The sequence below is a fragment of the Pipra filicauda genome, unplaced genomic scaffold, assembly GCF_003945595.2.
Source record: "Pipra filicauda isolate LSUMZ 115617 unplaced genomic scaffold, ASM394559v2 scaffold156_size1729456_pilon, whole genome shotgun sequence".
Classification (NCBI taxonomy): Eukaryota; Metazoa; Chordata; class Aves; order Passeriformes; family Pipridae; genus Pipra; species Pipra filicauda.
Window position 1 is genome coordinate 844,050 of NW_024104062.1, and position 18,626 is coordinate 862,675.

General features: G+C 39.8%; 1 protein-coding gene across 3 annotated transcripts in view; it reads left to right on the plus strand.

The window, feature by feature from the left end:
- RBKS (ribokinase) overlaps window positions 1-18,626 on the plus strand; it is a 76,252-nt gene that overhangs the window by 45,913 nt on the left and 11,713 nt on the right. For all 3 annotated transcript variants that reach the window (XR_005562727.1, XM_039379117.1, XM_027748888.2), the window contains exon 7: window positions 3,842-4,030. Coding sequence is in view for 2 of the 3 variants with exons in the window: in XM_039379117.1 (XP_039235051.1) it covers window positions 3,842-4,030 (189 nt within the window). In the remaining variant the exon portion in view is untranslated. The remainder of the gene's footprint in view (window positions 1-3,841; window positions 4,031-18,626) is intronic.

Here is an 18,626-nt window from a genome sequence, read left to right on the forward strand (position 1 = left end):
TTCCCTGTTATTATTTATTATTATTATTCCAGCAGTTCCTGGCAACACTTGCAAAGTTGTTATTGTGTTAGGTGTACAAAAAACAGGCCAAATGATAGACTGCTCCCCAAAGAATTAACACTTCTTGTTATTTCACCAGTTTAGATTTGCTGAGGATCATAGGGTTGTAGAGGTTAGGAACAGACCTCTGGATGTCTCTAGTCCAACACCGTGGTGAAACATGGCCAGCTGAGGTCAGACTGCTCAGGACTTTGTCCAGTCAAGTTCTGAATCTCCGAGGTTGGAAACTTCATGACCTCTGGGCACCTGTTCCACTGCTTCGTCACCCTTTGGTGAAAAAGCTTGTCCTAATACTGGAATTTCCCGTGTTCCAGTCTGTGCTTGTTGTCTCTAGCCCTATCCCTGTGCATCTTCAAGAAGACTCTGGCTTCCTTTTCTCACCCACCTATTAAATTCCTGCAGACAGCAATAACATCTCCCCTTAGCCATGAGTTTTTAAGGCTGAACAATCCTGCTTCTCCCAGCCTCCTCTTGTCTCTGGTCACCTGATTGTCCTGGTCTCTGGTTACCTGACTGTCTTGATGACCTTCCATTGCAGCATGCTGTGGAATGTCAGTGTCTTACTTGTGCCAGAGATCCCAAAACTAGATATGATGCTGCAGATTTGGTCTTGTGAATGCCAAGCAGAGGATCCAGAACATCTCCACAAAAGTGGCTGTGTAAGCCATAGGGTGCCCCAAATGCACCACAGTTAGGAACAATTGGCAAATGTTCATATGCTAGGATCATTCTCACTTTTAGGCAGTGTAAACTAGTACTGCTGTTGAAAGAAGTTCATTGTTTTGGATTGACTTTTGGCGGTGGTGTGGTACTGGGGGTGGTGTTAATTTTAACACAGATCTACCTTGAAATCCAGTTTGTTTCCAGGCCACACAAATGGCTGTGCTGGCACAAGAGAATGGGCCATGTTGACAGGAGTGGAAGGGAAAAATCAGGGCCATTTTTTTTTCTGTAGCAGTTCTGGTTTGTGTCAACTTACCATGACTAGACTCTGCAGTCTAAAGAGAGATGGAGTGTTAACTAAGATTAGTGAGAACTGTGGCCAAGAATCTTCATATCAATGAAATTAAAAGCTTTAGTTAAATTTTTCTACCACTCTTGTAAACAAAATTGTGAAAATTCTGTGTAGATTAGTTATATAATATCCATCATAGGTTTATTCTGACAGCAGTTGTGTGGAATGTTGTCTTGCTTTATTAGGTCCATTTGACTGAGTGGTCTTATGAGACTAGTTGCAGAAAAACAAAATTCTTAATTTGCTGCTTTTTTGTACAGTATATGGCAAATGTCCACATTGGGCTTTTAGTATTGTTATTTAATTTTTTCTTTACATAACCATTAGTTATTTCCTTCAATTGTACCACAGTTTGTTTTTTAAATAAGATTCTACTGAAGGGAGGAACTTAAAAATTCACCATAGTATTTAACATCAGTTGACATTTATCTCAATCTCTAATTATTGGCACAGAATCTGTCTGGCTTCTGCTACTTTTATGATTCTTACAGCTTGTTCCAGTGTTTTTTAGTTTTACCATCCTGCTGTAGATGAGTTAGATGATAGTGGTTTCAAGCAGCCGAAGATCTACTTTTATACAGGCTCTGTCTGTTCAAAAAAATTTTATTTATTGGTATAAGCAGTGTAAAGATGAAAAGAAAGATTTCTGCAAAACCTTTCACATATCAGTCCCGGAACAATTCTTTCTCTACTCAAGCAAAAAAACCTGTTGACTTGGGATATAGGAAGCACAAAGAGGAGTACAGTCTTAATGCTAAGCATACAGGATGTGCATTTCATTAGGAAGAATATTGTATTTAAATACTTCATTTACTTTACTCATGAACTACAGAAGTATAACAGGTAAGTAAACCCGTATTAGGTTTACTGTTTCTCTGCCAAAACCAAATCCACTTTCATCCTGGAGACTGCAGCATAGGTAGAATGTTTGGAATTATTGCCCTTCATAAAGTACACTGCTTCCCAGTTTCATTCAAAGATTTGTGTTAATCCATTTTTATTCTTGTAACATGACGTACTAGGTGTTTTGAATACAGGAATGCATAATTCCTGCTCCAGAGATCTCAAAATTCATGAAGAGACACAGACTCTTTAAATGCCTGAATAGATTATGTATATATTTTAATACTATTTATCATCTATCCTTAGTTACTCCAAAAACATTTTTGGTGTATTAACTCCTTGCAAACCTTGCAAAAAGATACGTTCAAAAGGTTTTGTGAGATACATTTTGAAAACTAGTTTTCTTATTTTTAAATACTTTTATGGCCTTCTAAAGACTGAAATATGTTTAATTTGCTTAAATAGTTCATACTGCAAGAGAAGTTTGAGTAGCATGGTGACATGCCAGAGAGAAAATTGGATAGGTTTAGTTGCCTTCTTATAATTTAAAGCTTAGTGTATTCTTGTCTGGGATCAGTGTGGTTAAAAAAAGTAGTTTTAAATTCTGTGTACATGTTAACCACACCTTGCCCTTGCAACCCACGAGTTTACCCATCAAGTCCTGCCACAGCAGCCTCCCTCTCATAGTGATCAGATCAACAGTGCTAGAAATCATTGTGCATTTGTCTAAGTAGGGACTGCAGCACTTGGTCATAGAAGTTTGAAAATTAAAACCAGTAAGTCCTCTGCTAGTGATATGATAAACTCTAGGGAGTGTGTTGGCATAATCTGGCCCTTCAGAGCCTAAGGGTGGCTGCTCTCGCCTGGGTCAGGCTGAAACTCAGGAAATGACAGTGGTGAGCAGGCACTGACTCACAGCTGGGGGCGGTTTGCTTGTAGATGGCTGTAGTAGTTCCTGTCCCCAGCTGTCTGCTCTCCCTCTCTTTACTACAGGCATGGCCTGTGCTCCATGAAGCAGTTGTTTAATCACTGTAGTTTACGGTTTGTTACATCAAGAAGTATGCGGACTGAATTCAAATTTCAGTCAGGCAGAGGAAGGTAGTTTGAAACATTTCAGCAGCTGTTTCCCAAGAAGTTGAGCTGCTCGTGTAGCAGAGGTCAGGAGATTAGCTACTGAAGAGGTTCCAAAGTAAGTTTTCCACTGAAAATAACCCCTAAGAGTGTGGAAGTTATGTTCAGCTACAAGGCAGCTATCTGGAAATACTTCAAACTGCATTCTTCAGGATCCAGCAGCAACCCTGTAGTAAGACTTCCCTTTTCTCAGGCAAGCAGGACAAAATTTAGTAAAGACAGATAAATTTTAGGTATTCTCATCAAAAAATGTATATAAAACTAAACAAAGTGGTCAAAGTTGAGCAATTTTTTTTTTCCTTAAAGAGAATTTCCCCTTCTGGTTTAACACTGAGAATTTTAAAAAGTATTTAAAAAGTTTCTCACTTGGAGATAAATATCCCTCAACAATAGTGACCAAGTTGCCTTGTAACATTTTTCACATTAGACCACAAAGTGCTTTTGCCAAGACTGTGTCATTGTGTCCATTTCACAGATATAAAAACTGAGGCATGTGGGAGAAATGTGATTTTACTAAGGGTTGTATGCCAGGTAAGTTGTAGAAGCTGAAACAGAACCCATGCCTCCTGCGTCTCTGCATAGGCTGCTCTCCATTAGTCTGCTGCACCTGAAATGCATGCTGGTTTCCAACGAGTAGCAAGACATATTCAAATATCAGCGTAGAAAGTGGTTTCATGATCATCCTACAATAGACATTTTAAAAAGATATTAAATACTGTTTTCAAGTGCAACTGTTGTCCAAAAATGAATGCTGTCAGATTATGATTTTCATTTGCGTGGGTTGTTTTCCAGGCAGAAATTTTAACGGGCATCCCAGTTGGCAACCTTGAAGATGCTGAAAAGGTGGGACGCATGCTGTTAGAAAGAGGGTGTAAGCTTGTAATTGTTACTCTTGGAGCAGAAGGCTGCATGATGATATCAGTAGAAGAACCCATTCCAAAGCACGTTCCTGCTGGGAAGGTCAGGGCTGTGGACACTACGGTACGTTTTTGTGGTTTAACTGTCTTGCTTTGGAAAAGACTGCTTAAGCACTAAGGGAAAGCAATGAGTAATCAGCCAAATCTTTGGGCACTAGCACAAAGGCTAATTTATGATGTGAAATTGATATCTTGCTTCCAGCCTCTCACGTATTAAGTGTCAGTTCACTTGAGTTTTATAGTCTGTATTTTAGATGAGCTAGAATTATACATACTGATGGTGTCTTTATGTCCCTCCTTTACTGAAGTAAGTACCTGTCTCTGACTGTAATGTCTGATGCCAGTGGCTTGAGCTGCAGTCCTATTTTTTCACCTTTGCCCAGTCAAATACTTGGTCAGAGGCATTTTAGTCTTTGACATTAGGTACTTTTCTTTTATTTCCTGCTCAGAACTAAATGATAGATACAGATAAAAACAGGACAGGCAATAGTTAAGATAACATTACTATGAAAACCTTACCACATTGCACATATGGGGCTACTTTGTGTTCCTAGTATTATCTGACATAAATCCAAAATAATTCCAGTGGAGTTACTGAGAGCAGCACAGGTCACGTTGTATGTACTAACTATACATTTAAATGCCTGTTATAATAACGTCATATTACATATGTTCTGTTACAATAGTTCATTAAAATCCTGGAGATTTTACCATCTGGTGCATTCCGTATCTGAATTGCATTAATAATGACTAGTTCTTGTAGCATGTTTTTTATCCATGGACCTCATACTGATTCACAAAGAAGAAAGGCAACTGCATAAAAGATGAGGAAACAGAGGCATAAGAGACCAAAATTACCTAGATCAGTAGCATGCAGTGGCAGAGCCAAGAGTAAAGTCACTTCATCTCAACCAGAAGATCACTCGTAGATTTGAACTGTGATATGCTAATGCCGTGGACAGCGTTGTTTCGTTATTAAATATGATAGTTTTCAATTTAATTGTGAAATAGAGATACTATGGCTTTATTTTCCTCTTTTGCCCTTCTGTCATTTAGAAGTTTGACTTCGAGTTAGTGCTAATTTTGGAATGTCTTCAAGTTCTAGTTAAGGGAGGGAGGTATCACTGTAGTGTACTGTGCATAAGGTTCTTGGTAGGGCGCTACAGATGCCAAACAGCTTCTGCTTGCTTTTAGCCTAGAATTAGAAGTGCCAAGGGAGTAAAAGGCACAGCTCCTAAAGCTGCCCAGAGGCAGGATTTATTAGCTTGGGAGCAACATCTTGTGAACCTGGCAGTACGGCTTCTTGCTCTGAGTTGGTAAATCCACTGCTTCTATCAAAGCTGAGCTTTAGAGTTTTCTTCTACATCACACAGAAGTGATGAAGAAGTAACATGAGTGATCTGCTTCTTCAAAAGAAGAAAATTGCTGCCAGATCAGCTATTGTTTCATATCTTAAGATATTTGCTGTTCTTGGAATAAAACAGCAATTCTGAAACCACACACTGTGGATGAAAAAGTGCTTTTTATCTTGCCTAGCAGTTCAGAGTTTCATGACTGAACTAATTTAATGCTCCTCGTTTTCTATTTTTTTCTTTTTCTTTTCTTTTTTTTTTTTTTTTAATTTAACTTTAAATAAAGGCATTTTCTTTGAGTGTACTAAATCCTTGCCCTGCCTCCTTGTGGCCAACAGGTTATTGGCTTTCAGATAGCAGAGGATTTTCACAGTTAATTTTGTTAATCTACTTAAATACCAGTGGGCTGTTTTCAGTAAAACAGCTGTGCTCAGTTTATTCTTGCAGACTGAATGAAAAAATATGTGTTGGCCTTCCATTATAGAAGTCTTAAAGTGCTTAGCCTGATTATGACTTTTCTGAAAGCAAGTGGTTTTAAAGCAACCCTTACAAACACTTAGCAAAATAATGTCATCCTCAACTAACCTGGATAGCTCTATTATTAAAATAAATACTAAACATTCTAGTAGGACATGTTGCTCTCTTCAGGGGCATCTCTGCAGTAGATCCTTCCTTGGGGGAAGGAGCAAGCTGTGAGGTGGCTTACCAAGTAGCTACTTATCCACAGAGTATTCAGAGTTGTTCACGTATATGCTCTTAGCATGGCATTTGATAATAAAAAAAAAGTTGCTACCTTAAACTGCCCCGACTTCAGCATCTTGAAGGACCAGGCACAATCACATCTGGTTATGTGATGTGTCGATATTGTTTACATCTGCAGAAAATAAAGTTATTGCCAGACAAAGAGGTAAATGATGTGTATACCCTATCATAGCATTTGCAAAAAGTTACAAAATTTAAATTAAAACAGAATTTGCCATTTAGGAGATATACATGTAAGATACAAAATGAGCTTCAAAGGCCTCTTTCATTGTATAAATTTTTCCATAGCTGCTACCACTGCAGCACTACCCACAGTCCTCTCCGCAGCAGTGCAACTTCAATACTTACTCCTGGTCATTTCTGCAATTTTGAGAATTTTTGGACAAGAAAATGCCTGGGTAGGTACAGCCACAAAGATTAAAAATTTGAGTTCCTTGCCCCAGTCTGTGTGGTCCTCATTCTCCAGGTCCACAGGTTCATCAGGGGCACTAAGGGTTGATAGACCGTAGAGCCTGGCTCTTCTTCCCAGCCCTAGAGATGGTTAAGCTAAGTGTTTATTGGCAGAATGCTGGGAAAAGCTGGCTCCATCTCCCACTCTGTGGTAGAACATGAATCTTCAAGACTTAAAATCTGGCATTTTTCACCCACACTAAATCAATACTATAAAGGGGGGAAAAAAGGCCTGTTGATTCTTTTTTTTAGCACTAATTATCTTTATGTGGGCTTTAGTAATGTATGCAATGCTTCCCATGACTGTTAGCAGAGCTCTCCATACACAGTCCAAAACATGTAGAGCACGAATAGTCGTTCAGAGGGAAGTTTTGCAAGACATGGTATTGTAAAGCTGAAACATCTGTTTCTCCTCTTATAGCTTAATAGTGCAATAAGCTTTTGTTAAGAAAATTAACTTTCCCTTCATTTTACTAGTTTCTGCTAGCTATTTCCTATATGCAAATTTTGAATAAACAGAAAAATAAGTGAATTATTGGAAAATCATCCTTGAATTCTCTGGATGACAGAAAGATCTAATTAATCCCACTGACCATATCAATTTGTATTTGAAACAGATGCTGTACATGAGACATTTGACACATAATAAAATACTAACATAAGACAGGTATATATTATAATCTATTTTCATTACTTTAAATAGTTCCTTTAAATGTACTTGACTACATTGAGTTAAGTATATGCATTTACTTTATTTTAGGAAGAAGCTATTTCCACTCTAGGTGAAAACAGTACATGAAGCTGCATTAAAATAGCAGTGAAGGATAATTATATAATTCCATTTATATGACACTTCTTCTGTTGGTAGCAGAAGGTTTCACAAACCATTCACAAATTTGATAAGCATTTCATAGAAAACAATAATATCACGTACGCTCATTTTGCAGTTGCATGTGTGTGTGTGAAGCAGTTTGCCTGCTGCTGAAGCAGAAGCACAGCTGAGGTGGAACATGGCAGATGCTCACAAACAGCTGTGGGACATGACATCATGTCAAAACTGTACTTGAGGTGAAGGGGATGATCTGTGTGATGAGCCACATGATGATCCTGCTGCAGTAGCCCTGAACACACTGTCTTGGCAGTGACATACACTGATGAGAGAGAGTGTCTGATGGGGGAGAGAAGGCCACAACGTCATCCATATCAGAGAACGAAGCTCTGCTCTTTTTGCCCCTTCACCCTCGCTCTCCCCCTCTGCTTCTGACAATCACGCAAAGTGTAATTTACAGCACTGTTTACATCTATTTACATTTACTAATTATATTCCATTGAAACTGCCAAGGAAAATTTGTCAGAAGAATGTAATTACTCAAAGCTGGAATTTGGCCAGCAGTGAGATTAGTTCCCTTCCATTTTGCAAAAAAGCACTATGGGATCATATGGAGCTGAGCACTTCAGGTGACAGCTAGAGACCAAGTCAAGCCCCTGAGGTACTGCCAGAGGCCTGCCTAGGGCTTGATGTGTGCAGGTGGGTTTTGCAGAGGTATTTGGGCTGTCTGAAGCTCCACATTCGGAACTTGGATCTGGGATTCAGAGGGTCATCCGTGCCAGGCCTCCTTTGGAAGTGGGGCAGTCTGGCAGTTGGTGGCTATGGCAGGCTGTAACGTGTCTGCTGGCTCTGTGACTTTGCTCTGTGGTTGCTGCTTGCAGTTGAAGTTGGGGTGTCCTGTCTAGGATCCATGCTTCAAATCAGAGAGATGGCACTGGCAGAATCTCCCCTGCATTAGTGGAAAATGGGTTGCTCTCTGACTAAGCAAGCCAGAGCTGCCCTGCTGTCACTCCCCTATTTCAAGGTTACAGGATGGAGATCAGTTTGGGGAGGGAGGTAATCTAGGATTAGTGTTTGTAACCTGTGTTGCTCCAGAGCCCAGCTTGGATCAAGATGCTGAATATATACTGGCATCAGTTAGGGTGACTTTCTAATTTTTGTTCCATCTGCATATCTGGCTTCAGCATGGATGTATTTTCTGGAAAGGCAAATGTACACACTTGGGTACACAATATTTAAATGAAAATTTAGAATCCCCTTTCACAATGATGCCCCTAGTAATAACAGAAGTCCATTGTCTCCCTTTTAAATCTCACAAAGAACCCAGAATGTTTAATTTCACAGTATTTCTAAGCACAGCCATTAAATTTACCATATAATTTCTTATAGTATCAGCATTTTCTGGTTGTGCTTTTCAACTATAGAGAGTGCACAACCTGCTGAGGGAAGCTAATGGGATCACAGGTTGAGGTGCCATACTTATGAAAGGAAACTCATTGAGGAGACAGGATAATATTCAAAATTTAATCTATTCAGTTGTGCCTGAATTTTGTCATGAGTGTATGATTTAGTCTATATAGTTCTTCACTGTACCATATTCTCAGAGACAGATGATACATGCTATCTGTCATAATCATAAATATTATTTTTTATGTCAGTTCTGCAAAAGAAAAGTTCATTGTTACAATATGAATTGTCATCAGATGTTTTGTGTTCGAATACTGTTGTTTCCCTCAGAATTCTTACTACAATATATTAGATCTGTCTCTATTACTAGGGGAGAGAATTATGAAGGGTGTCTTTAAGCAGTAGACTACTCACTGAGCAGCTTTGTATTGAACTCCGAAGATGTTACACAACCTTTGTTTTAATAAAGCCTCATATAAGTGTATAGCTATATAATTTTAGATATGTCACAGTATTCAGGCCTGTGCAGTAACTGTGGTCTAAAGAAGGCAGTGTGGTTTAGCAATTTGAACAAAGGACTGAGTAAGAGTTCCAAGGCTCTGCAAAAGACTTGCTGTAAATCCTTGGGAGAGCTACTTGTCTTCTTTGTATCCCAATTTATCTGTCCATAAATTGGAGTTGCTATTAATGTGTTGCATATAAGCCATGAGAAGTCTGTTAGAGATCAGAACAGGATCTGGGAGGCCTTTTTCCCAGGCTTGTCATATAACCTCAGGCCAGTTGTGCTTCTCTGGGGGCTTTGCAAACTCATTGAAGTGCTTCTGCTTGAAGTTGCGAGGTCTTGTCTGTAAAAATATGGTTTACACTAAAAATTCTCTGACTTAGCTGTATCTTCTCATTTGGAGGAAGCCTGAGCCAGAGGAGTGAAGTGGACACTGAAATAAAGCCTTAGAATATAAATAAATCCAAAACAGTCCTCCTAATAACAGCAATTCTTTGTCTCCTGACTTTGTGGCCTAACGTCTGAGGCTCAAGGGGATATAAATACAACACTCTGTGCAATGACTAATTACTCAAAATTCTGTGCATCAGCAGAAGTGGGACTTGTGGTTGACTCTAATATTATCAAATGCCTTTGCTATTTAATAATCTTGTAGCCGTACATTATTTAGCATGCCGTTTGCACAAAGAACAGTGATTTTATTTCAGCTATCTCCCAACAAAGTAAAAATGCAGCTGGTAGTAAATGAAGCATTTGGCAGACAATGTGTCTGATGTACAGTTCTCTAACTCACTAAGAAAAGAAAAATGTTGTTGATTGTTTAACCTTTTCCTACCCAAGGATGTAGCAAGGAGTAAAATGACAACCAAGGTTTTCTTTTTTCTTTAACCCTAACCCTAAAACCTAACCTTTTTTTCTTTTTCTTTTTCTTTTTCTTTTTCTTTTTCTTTTTCTTTTTCTTTTTCTTTTTCTTTTTCTTTTTCTTTTTCTTTTTCTTTTTCTTTTTCTTTTTCTTTTTCTTTTTCTTTTTCTTTTCTTTTTTTTTTCTTTTTCTTTTCTTTCTTCTTCTTCTTTTTCTTTTCCTTTTCCTTTTTTTTTCTTTTCTTTTTCTTTTTCCTTACCTTCCTTTCTCTTTCAAGGAAAGAGAAAAAGTAGCTACCAGGCAAACAGCTTATTTATCAGTGGAGTAATTATGCCCAGAACTCCCATTAACGTCCCACAAACCGGCAGCATAATAGCTTCCTTTCTTTAACATGCAACCTAAATAGGTTAATAAATAAGTTTAGTTCCAGTCATAGCCCGCTTTCTGACTTAGCCTCCTGCATTCCCTCTTTTGCAAATATGGAATCCATTGAATTTTGGAGCAGAAAAACCATGAGGAATAAGTTAATCTGCCAGGCACTCCAATCAGCGATCTGCACTGTAAATCTATTTAAAGCTGCATTTATTATGTTCTGAAGTTCAGCTGAACTGTGAAAGAGCACATGACTGAAATCACTGCATTTGAGTTGACTCACAGTTAAGTCTAGATGGGACTTGCTTGGCTCCTCACACGTTTCTGTTTCTGATTCAGGCCTTCTAACGACACTTCAGTTTTTGAAGGCTTGGTCAGTCGCCTAAGGGTATAGCAGGTATCCAGTGAAAAAAGGGATTGCAGGAGTTGCATCCGTCTGCACTGGCAGTCAACCAAGAAAAAGTGGAGCAAGCTGGATGCACCGTTTTTCCTCCTGGAGAGCAGAAAGCTATATTATCCCCCTTTTACAAATAGGAAAAATGCAACAAAAATGTTAGTGATTGGGTGCACTGAAGCACAAGCTAAAAATGTCCTGCTCTAAGTTATATAAGGAGTTGTAGTGATGCAGCCAAAAATGAAGTACAGGCTCATATTGTCCCATGCTACTCTCTTAACTTCTAGACAACATTGTCGTGGAAGGAAACACTGTTTATCTGCCTAGTAACTGTCTATTTTAATCTGTAAGAACAAACAATGTAAACAAAATGAGCAAACAGAAGCAGGCTTGTACAGAACAATTTGCAGCCTTGTTTTCCAGTGGAAGATTCCATGGACCACCCAAGCTTTGCTCTAGTCCTTTTCTCAACCACGGAGCATCTAATTAAATCCCTTTCCATTCCTGACTCTAAGTAGAAGAGAGCCTACAGTCCTGTACAGTTTCTTTCCAGATGGAAATGCATAATTTAACAGAGATACAGCTGACAGGGAGAAGCAGTATTAGCATTTGCCACAAATTGCATTAAATTACAAGGGATACTTAATGAAGACATATTCTAAAAAGAAGATCTAAGCCAATATTTAGTTTTCTAAGACCCTTCTAAGATTGTAGAGTGCCAGGCAGCAAAAACCTCATAGTAAAACTGAATTTCTATATTACTTTATTGATACCAAGAGTCGTTTGGTTTTGCTACACAAGATCAGTAAAAGGTCATGACATTCTGTCCTACAGCTTCGTTCCTATACATGTATACATATACAAAAAGTTGCTGAGCACTTTACATTATTTACTACTTGGGTACTTAGAACATGAGGTGAAATTATATTCATACTGCTGTTTTGTAGATGGGAAACAAAAGCACATAGATACTGGCTTGTTCAGTGGCAAGTGAACTTGCTTCCCTTGTTTAACCATAACTTCTTCTCTATGCTTCTCTTAAAAAAAAATAGGACTGGAGGAAAATTTTTGTCAGGCTATCAGTTGTCTCATTTTTAGAACTGGACATCATTGTAGATGTCCACGTAAATGAGAAAGTACGTAGCAATGCAGAGTTCCTTTGCATTGGATACTTCTTGAAGAGGCTGTAAGGAGTTTATGGAAATATGCTATGAGGACAAGTGCTTTGGCTCCACTGCTGGCATACTAAGAACTGCCATACTAAGAAATATTCCAGTTTGGAAATTAACCCAGTTGATTGGTCTGGACATAAAAAGGTAGGGGTGCTGGCAGCATTTATGCAGCAGCTGAAATGTTTTGTTTGGGGGCCATAACACATGAAGGATACAGCATCCTACATCTCCACCTGAGATTACATTCTGATGAGGTCTAGGGAAGCTGAGTTCAGAAGCTACCTTTGTGCCATCTCACTTCTGAGATGTTTTAGCAAATGAAACAATGGTATAATTTATACAGGTTGAGAGCGGAGTAGGAAATGACCATTTTGTTGCTTCTCTTGGGCTAACTATGGCTTACAATGCAATTCAAAGTCATTGCAGCAAAACATGCTGCATCTCTTCTCTTGATTTGCTGTCCTCCCCTTGACTTTATGATGAAGCCAGCACAGGCTCTACTCCAAGAGCATGTTCAGTCCTAGTATGTAGCTCACCCTGTGTCAGAGCAGATACTGGTCTGCCAGTGCATGCACGCAAGGCCAGTAATGGTACATAGCACCCTGGGATTTCTAAGTTGCACAAAGGATCAAGAGGAAGGAAGACCAACTGTGTGCAGCCATCCTTCTAATTAAATTCCTGCAGTTAAAAATAGCTAGTGGAAGCTGGCGCTTCTGGCACATCCAGAGCGTCACCTTCCCAAGTATCTTTTTCTGGCCTGAGCCGTAGGAAGTTGCAAATGTGATCTGCTGTGTAATAGTGCAGCATATTCTTGGCCAAACTCCTCATCATTTTTTCCCTCTTTATGGTTAGCTTACAAATGTCATATGTCTCCTTTTCTTCTTCAAAGCTATTCTCTGCAGACCCAGGTATCATCCAGGCTTTGTGAAAGATAACTTACTCTTCTCAGTTTCTTCACATCACCTCTATGGTGAGAGAGAAGGCAAACCTGGCTCTGGAGCCCCTCGCCTACTTAGTTGCCCAGAAATGCCAATTGTAGTAATGTTGATATTGAACAATATCAGATTTCCTGATTTCCCCCAACAGAGTTTTCACTGCCAAGTAATTCTGGTCACTACAGAAACAAGAAAGGTTTGAGTTGGATCGGTGATATTGCATAATTAGGTTTTCAAAAGAACAAGAACAGAGAAATGAGAATAGTGGGGAAATCAGTCTTCTTGCTTTTGCAAATTCTAACCACAGAAAATGCCAGAAGTTGCATTTCTTATCAAGAATAAAGGAATTACTCTTTAGTAGCCTGCCCCATGGACAGAATGTGTTTTGCAGCTTTCACTAGAGAAATGGAAGGAAGCTAAAGCTGTTAAGTTTTGGTGATTGATAGCAGTAACCTATAGGGGTGTCTTTAATAGCCAGTTTGCAGTTAAATGTGATGATTTTGTTACTTTCCTCAGGGTTTTCTTTTGTGTGTATGTATGTAGAGATAGAGATGCAGACATAAAAACAGCTATTCTAGAACAACTCACCTGTAGGAAAACAGATTCCCAAATTCTGGCAGCAATGTTTGTCAACTGCCCAAATAGCTATAAGGAGTATTTGTTTTATTCATTCCAAAGCACAAATAGACACAGAAATATGGGGAAAAGGTAAGAGAAGTCTCTAGAAGCTTGTGCCTCATTGCTGTTGTCTGTGATTTTGTTACTGAAATCATTAAGCAGGCAGTGTGTTCCTTGGAAAGATCCATTTTACAGGGAATGCCACAGAGAATGCCTTGGTGCTCACCTACTGCTGAAGACCGTGAGTGAGGTGTGAGAGCCCTGTTTTCTGCACTCCTGCCCCACAGGTTAAGGACAACAGAATGAGTGGGTAGCAGTGAACAATACTCTACAGCAGAGCAGCAATTCTGGCTTGTAAGTCACATCTAACTGAACTTTGAGAGAGGATATACAGCTTGAGTACTCATCAAAACGATTACACAAATTCAGTTGGAAAAAGAATGCAGGGAGCTGGCAAGAGGACAAAGCTAGGGTGAGCTCAGACAAAAAAACCTCCTGAAGTTTGGTGGCTTTTTTCCCTCCCAGGATGTGTAGTTCAGAGGTAGGCAGAAGCAGTGGCCAGCCAACAAAGGCTATATACTGTGGTTTTGAAAGAGGCACTCGAGCATATGGAGCTTTCGTGCAAAAAAAGAATGTTTTTTTGATCAATTCCAGGCGAGATGGCAGTTGTGTCATTCTGAGTGCTTCTCGTGAGATTAGATGGGATCACTAAGAGTCTTTTGGCATTTTCAATCTGAGAGGAAAAAACATATGTGGCTAGTGAAATTGCCCAGCACAGAGATTTCTTTCTTCTTACTTAGCTGGTAGATTATGGGGTCCTGAAGTCATGTCAGCCTCATACATGATACAGGGTGACACAGTCAGTGACAATCTGCCCAGTTCTTTCCTGGTTGGGAAGCTCATTGTTTGGAAGGGAAACCCACTGCCAGAATTTGCAGTGTACTATCAAAATACCGTGATGTATTCTGGGCAAAGCTTCGACTCCAGTTTCATTTGTTCATTAAATGAAATTTGTGAATTAATGTGTAAACATGAGCTTTGTTAGGATGAAATCACAATTTGGTGCAAGTGTGACATGAATGATGAAAGGAGTGAAGTACTGCTCAAGGAAATGAGATAAGTGAAGCTTTTGATTAGAGTAGTAGAGTAGCTGCGTGTTTTTGAGGCTTGATAAACCAGTTTGAGTAGTACAAATCAACCTTCTGAAGAGCTACTATATTTAGTGCCAGGCTTCAACCATGACTCTTGATTCTGTGTGAGTTCAGACTCTGGGAAAGGTAGATACAGCTCCTTTAGCATGTTCAACTGAAAGTCCATCTTATATCTGTTAGCGATGATGTCCATGTGCTTCCATTTTGTTGACACATCGTGGTATATATGCTGTACTTTGCAAGAGTGCCACTGGAGAGTTTTGTGTTCGGCTGAAGTGTAATGAGTTTTCCAGTACTGTGTTTTTTATGTCATATGGTATTTTGTGTGCACTCTAGAAAAAAAACCAAAACGAACAAACAAACAAACAAAAAACAAACCAGGTGTGGAGGGTTTGCTGTTTCTGAGTTTCTTTGTGAGGTATGAACTTCCGAATCAAATGAAAGAATATAGCTCAAGTGTGAAACCAGGAAAGAGGCAGCTACAAGGCAAAAGTTCACTGAATCTTAAACAGGAAATTTACATAGAAGTGTATCCCAAATTGAAATATTCCTTGATGAAATATCTATTACTCTGGTACCATAGAAATCAGAGTAGTGATGAGTTGTTTGGTTGATGGGAATCTCACAGGTTCAGCGACATGGACCCATTGTTTTCAGAATGGCATGTGGAATTCCTGATTCAGTGCTCTTACTCCATTGTGTAAGAAAGAAATAAATTCGTCACCTCTCATTAATGCTATCTGGAGTTGAAAGGTGTTTATATGAACATCATCACACTGAATTGTTTTGATGATTTAGAAAACAGAGTGCTCCCTGTGGGTGAATACTTTATTGGCTTTCTGGGGTTAGACTAACACAGTCTATAACACAGAATAACTTTGTTCCCTGGTGCTGAGCAGCATACTGGAATATTATTACACATCAGAACGAAGGTCTCTTGTGCTCCTTCTCAGTTTTCTTTAGTGTGCACTGAGAGAAAGCCATCACCTCACAGACAACTTGCAGTATTTTTTCTTGTAAATAGTGAGGTGGGAGTTTGTTCTGATCCTGATTGAGAGTCCAGCAGAGCTGTGGAGTCCACTTACTAATTCTGCATATCTCAGTTCTGAGGTTCCCAAGCTGTGCCTCACTTTCAAAGGATGGGTAGCTCATCTGACTCCTGTTAGTCCAGGAAAGATCTGGAGCTCTGGATTCAGCCCACAGATGTCTCAAAGTGGGTGTTCTTAACATCCTTGATCTTAATTTGGGTTCATTTCCCATCACTATTACCTGCCTTCAAAGCACATGCTGATAGAGGCTTTGAAATGTAAAACAGATACTTTCATCTGTGCTTTTTAGATGACATACAAATTAAAAATTGCAGAGTTGTGAATGTTGTATGTTTTATTTCCAACATTCACCACAAACCAAACATTTCAGGGGAATTCATGCATCTGTAATGCTTGTCACTGTTCTTTTTAGAAACAGTGCATAACTTAATATAGTGGGATGTTTCAGAAAGCAAAAAAATTGCATGCAGGAGGCCTTGTACTGAAATTAATCTCTCAGGAATGCAGGGGGTTAACGGTCAGGCTGATTAATCACTGTTAATGAACCATCAGGAAATCTGTCAGGAAGTGGGTAAAAATTCCTGATGGCTGATGTGAAGCACTGTGTGGTGTGCTTTGGTTTTGGTGTTTCCCAACTGATAGTCTACAGTGGGTGTAGTTTAGTTACATCTAAGTTCTCAGGACATGTGAAGGACCAGATGATATGCTGCCCTTGTTCAGCTTGAGTAAGTCAGGAAGAAATTTTCCCCATTCGTGGCTGTGCAAGTACGTCGCAACATAAATGCAAGAAAATCAGGGATTGCTCCTTCCCAGGACAGAATCTGGTAAAGATACAGAAAGGAAGCATGGTCGTTCCCTCATTCATCCCATCTGAGCCCACAGGGTACAGGGGGAAGAGTGGAACAGATGGCTTTCCCTGTGTGAACAAGGAGCCAGAGTATTAGGATTTGGATACACAACTGAGTTAATGAATTGCCTGGTGTTGACCGAGGGTGAGGTTTCACAGTTGGCTCAAGCTGATCCAAGATCAGGCTGAAAGGAGTGTTTTTAACCTCTTTCTCCTTTGCTTTGGACTAGCTATCACGCGGTAATATAGCAACTTGCTGATCTGGGCAGAAACTATTGTTGCTTGGTCAATGTTGTCTGACTTAGAAGGATCAGAGAACTGATCTGCCTCACTGCTTGGCTGCACAGGTTCTAGATCTGGTGTAGAGGAGGGCGTGGGAACATGAGACAAGGATAAAAACATGAGTGGGGACTGAGCCTTTCAGCAGTAGCATAGCCACGGATTGGCTTAAACCTATTACGAAACTGCAGTCTGAATCACTGGAATTAGCAGTGCACTGTCAACCTACAGGGAATGCAAATTAAAACGTGTTATCTTACACCTCCTGCCGCTGTTAAACAGTGGCTGAGCACAGCCGTTCTGCACGTGGCTCAGAGGAAGGAGTATATGGTGGGGCAGCAATGCAACAGTTCTCCACGACTTGGTCTGGAGTGTGCAGACCACGTCAGACATCACTGGGAGGTGTGTGGGGAAGGCAGAGGGGAAGAAGAAAGGAACAGACAAGCACCACTACCACTGTGATTCTCTCTATATATTTTCCTTTGGATTAGGGTAATTGTTCTACAAGACTGTAGAAACACTCAGTTACCAGAGCACAGATTAAGCACAGTAATGCAGCTGCAGACCCAGACCCTAAAGGTCTGGGGTACCATGTGCTTTTCCTAGTACTTCTCCTTTATTTTCAACCCAAGTGTCTTTGCAATGTTCTTTAGTCAGCACCAAAAGCCTAACTTAGACCTAAAAAGGTGAGCCCTTTGATTCAAATTCTTTTGTTTTTTGTTGCAAAATTTGGTGATTCCATGTTAAGGACATCTTATCATTTTGTTCTGGCTCAAAATTCCATGCAAAGATACAGGAATAACTGTGTTAGTGGAAAATCTCTTTGTTATTTTCAAATATTTCATGTTTTAGAGGTTTGTAACAAAAGGTCTGCTCCTTTAAGCACAGCCATGCAAAGCCACACCAGTATCTGTAGGGTACCCTACAAAGACAGCAATACTTCCACACAGGATCAGCAATCCCAGACACCATGGGAGTAGTCACCCTTCCTAGGCCTTGAGGTGAGGAAATAGTTTGAAGATAGTCAAATTACTTTAACTTCAGGAGAGTTTCAAGATAGTGGAGTTAGTTTAATTTAAAGACTGTCTTAATTTAAACTGCCAAAATATCTCTCCAGTGAAACATAAGGAAAAATGTGGGGAGAAAAATATTAACCTCCAAAAAATAATTAAAAAAAGTATTCCACAGACAAATAAATGCAAATGTAAAAAAACCAGCCTGCAATATTTCCAGAAATAAATCATTCTCCATCTCATAGAGGATAAACATGGGCTCTTTCAGGGAGAAGGAAACCATAAAGACAAAATAAAGAGCTTTATAACTGATTCAATCACTGTGTATGGGGTTTGCATGGCAAGGTTTTGGTAGTGGGGGACTACAGGGGTGGCTTCTGTGAGAAGCTGCTGGAAGCTTCCCCCATGTCCAAGATGGACCCACCATTGGCCAAGGCTGAGCCCTTCAGTGATGGTGGTAGTGCTTCTGGGAAAATGTAGTTAAGAAGGGAGAAAAATACTGCTGTGCAAAAACAGCTGGAGAAAGGAGTGAGAATATGTAAGAGAAGCATCTGTGCAGATACTAAGGGTACTGGAGAAGGAAGGGGAGGAGGTGCTCCAGCTGCTGGAGCAGAGATCCACCTGCAGCCGGTGGAGGAGACACACCGGAGCAGGTGGGTGGCCAAA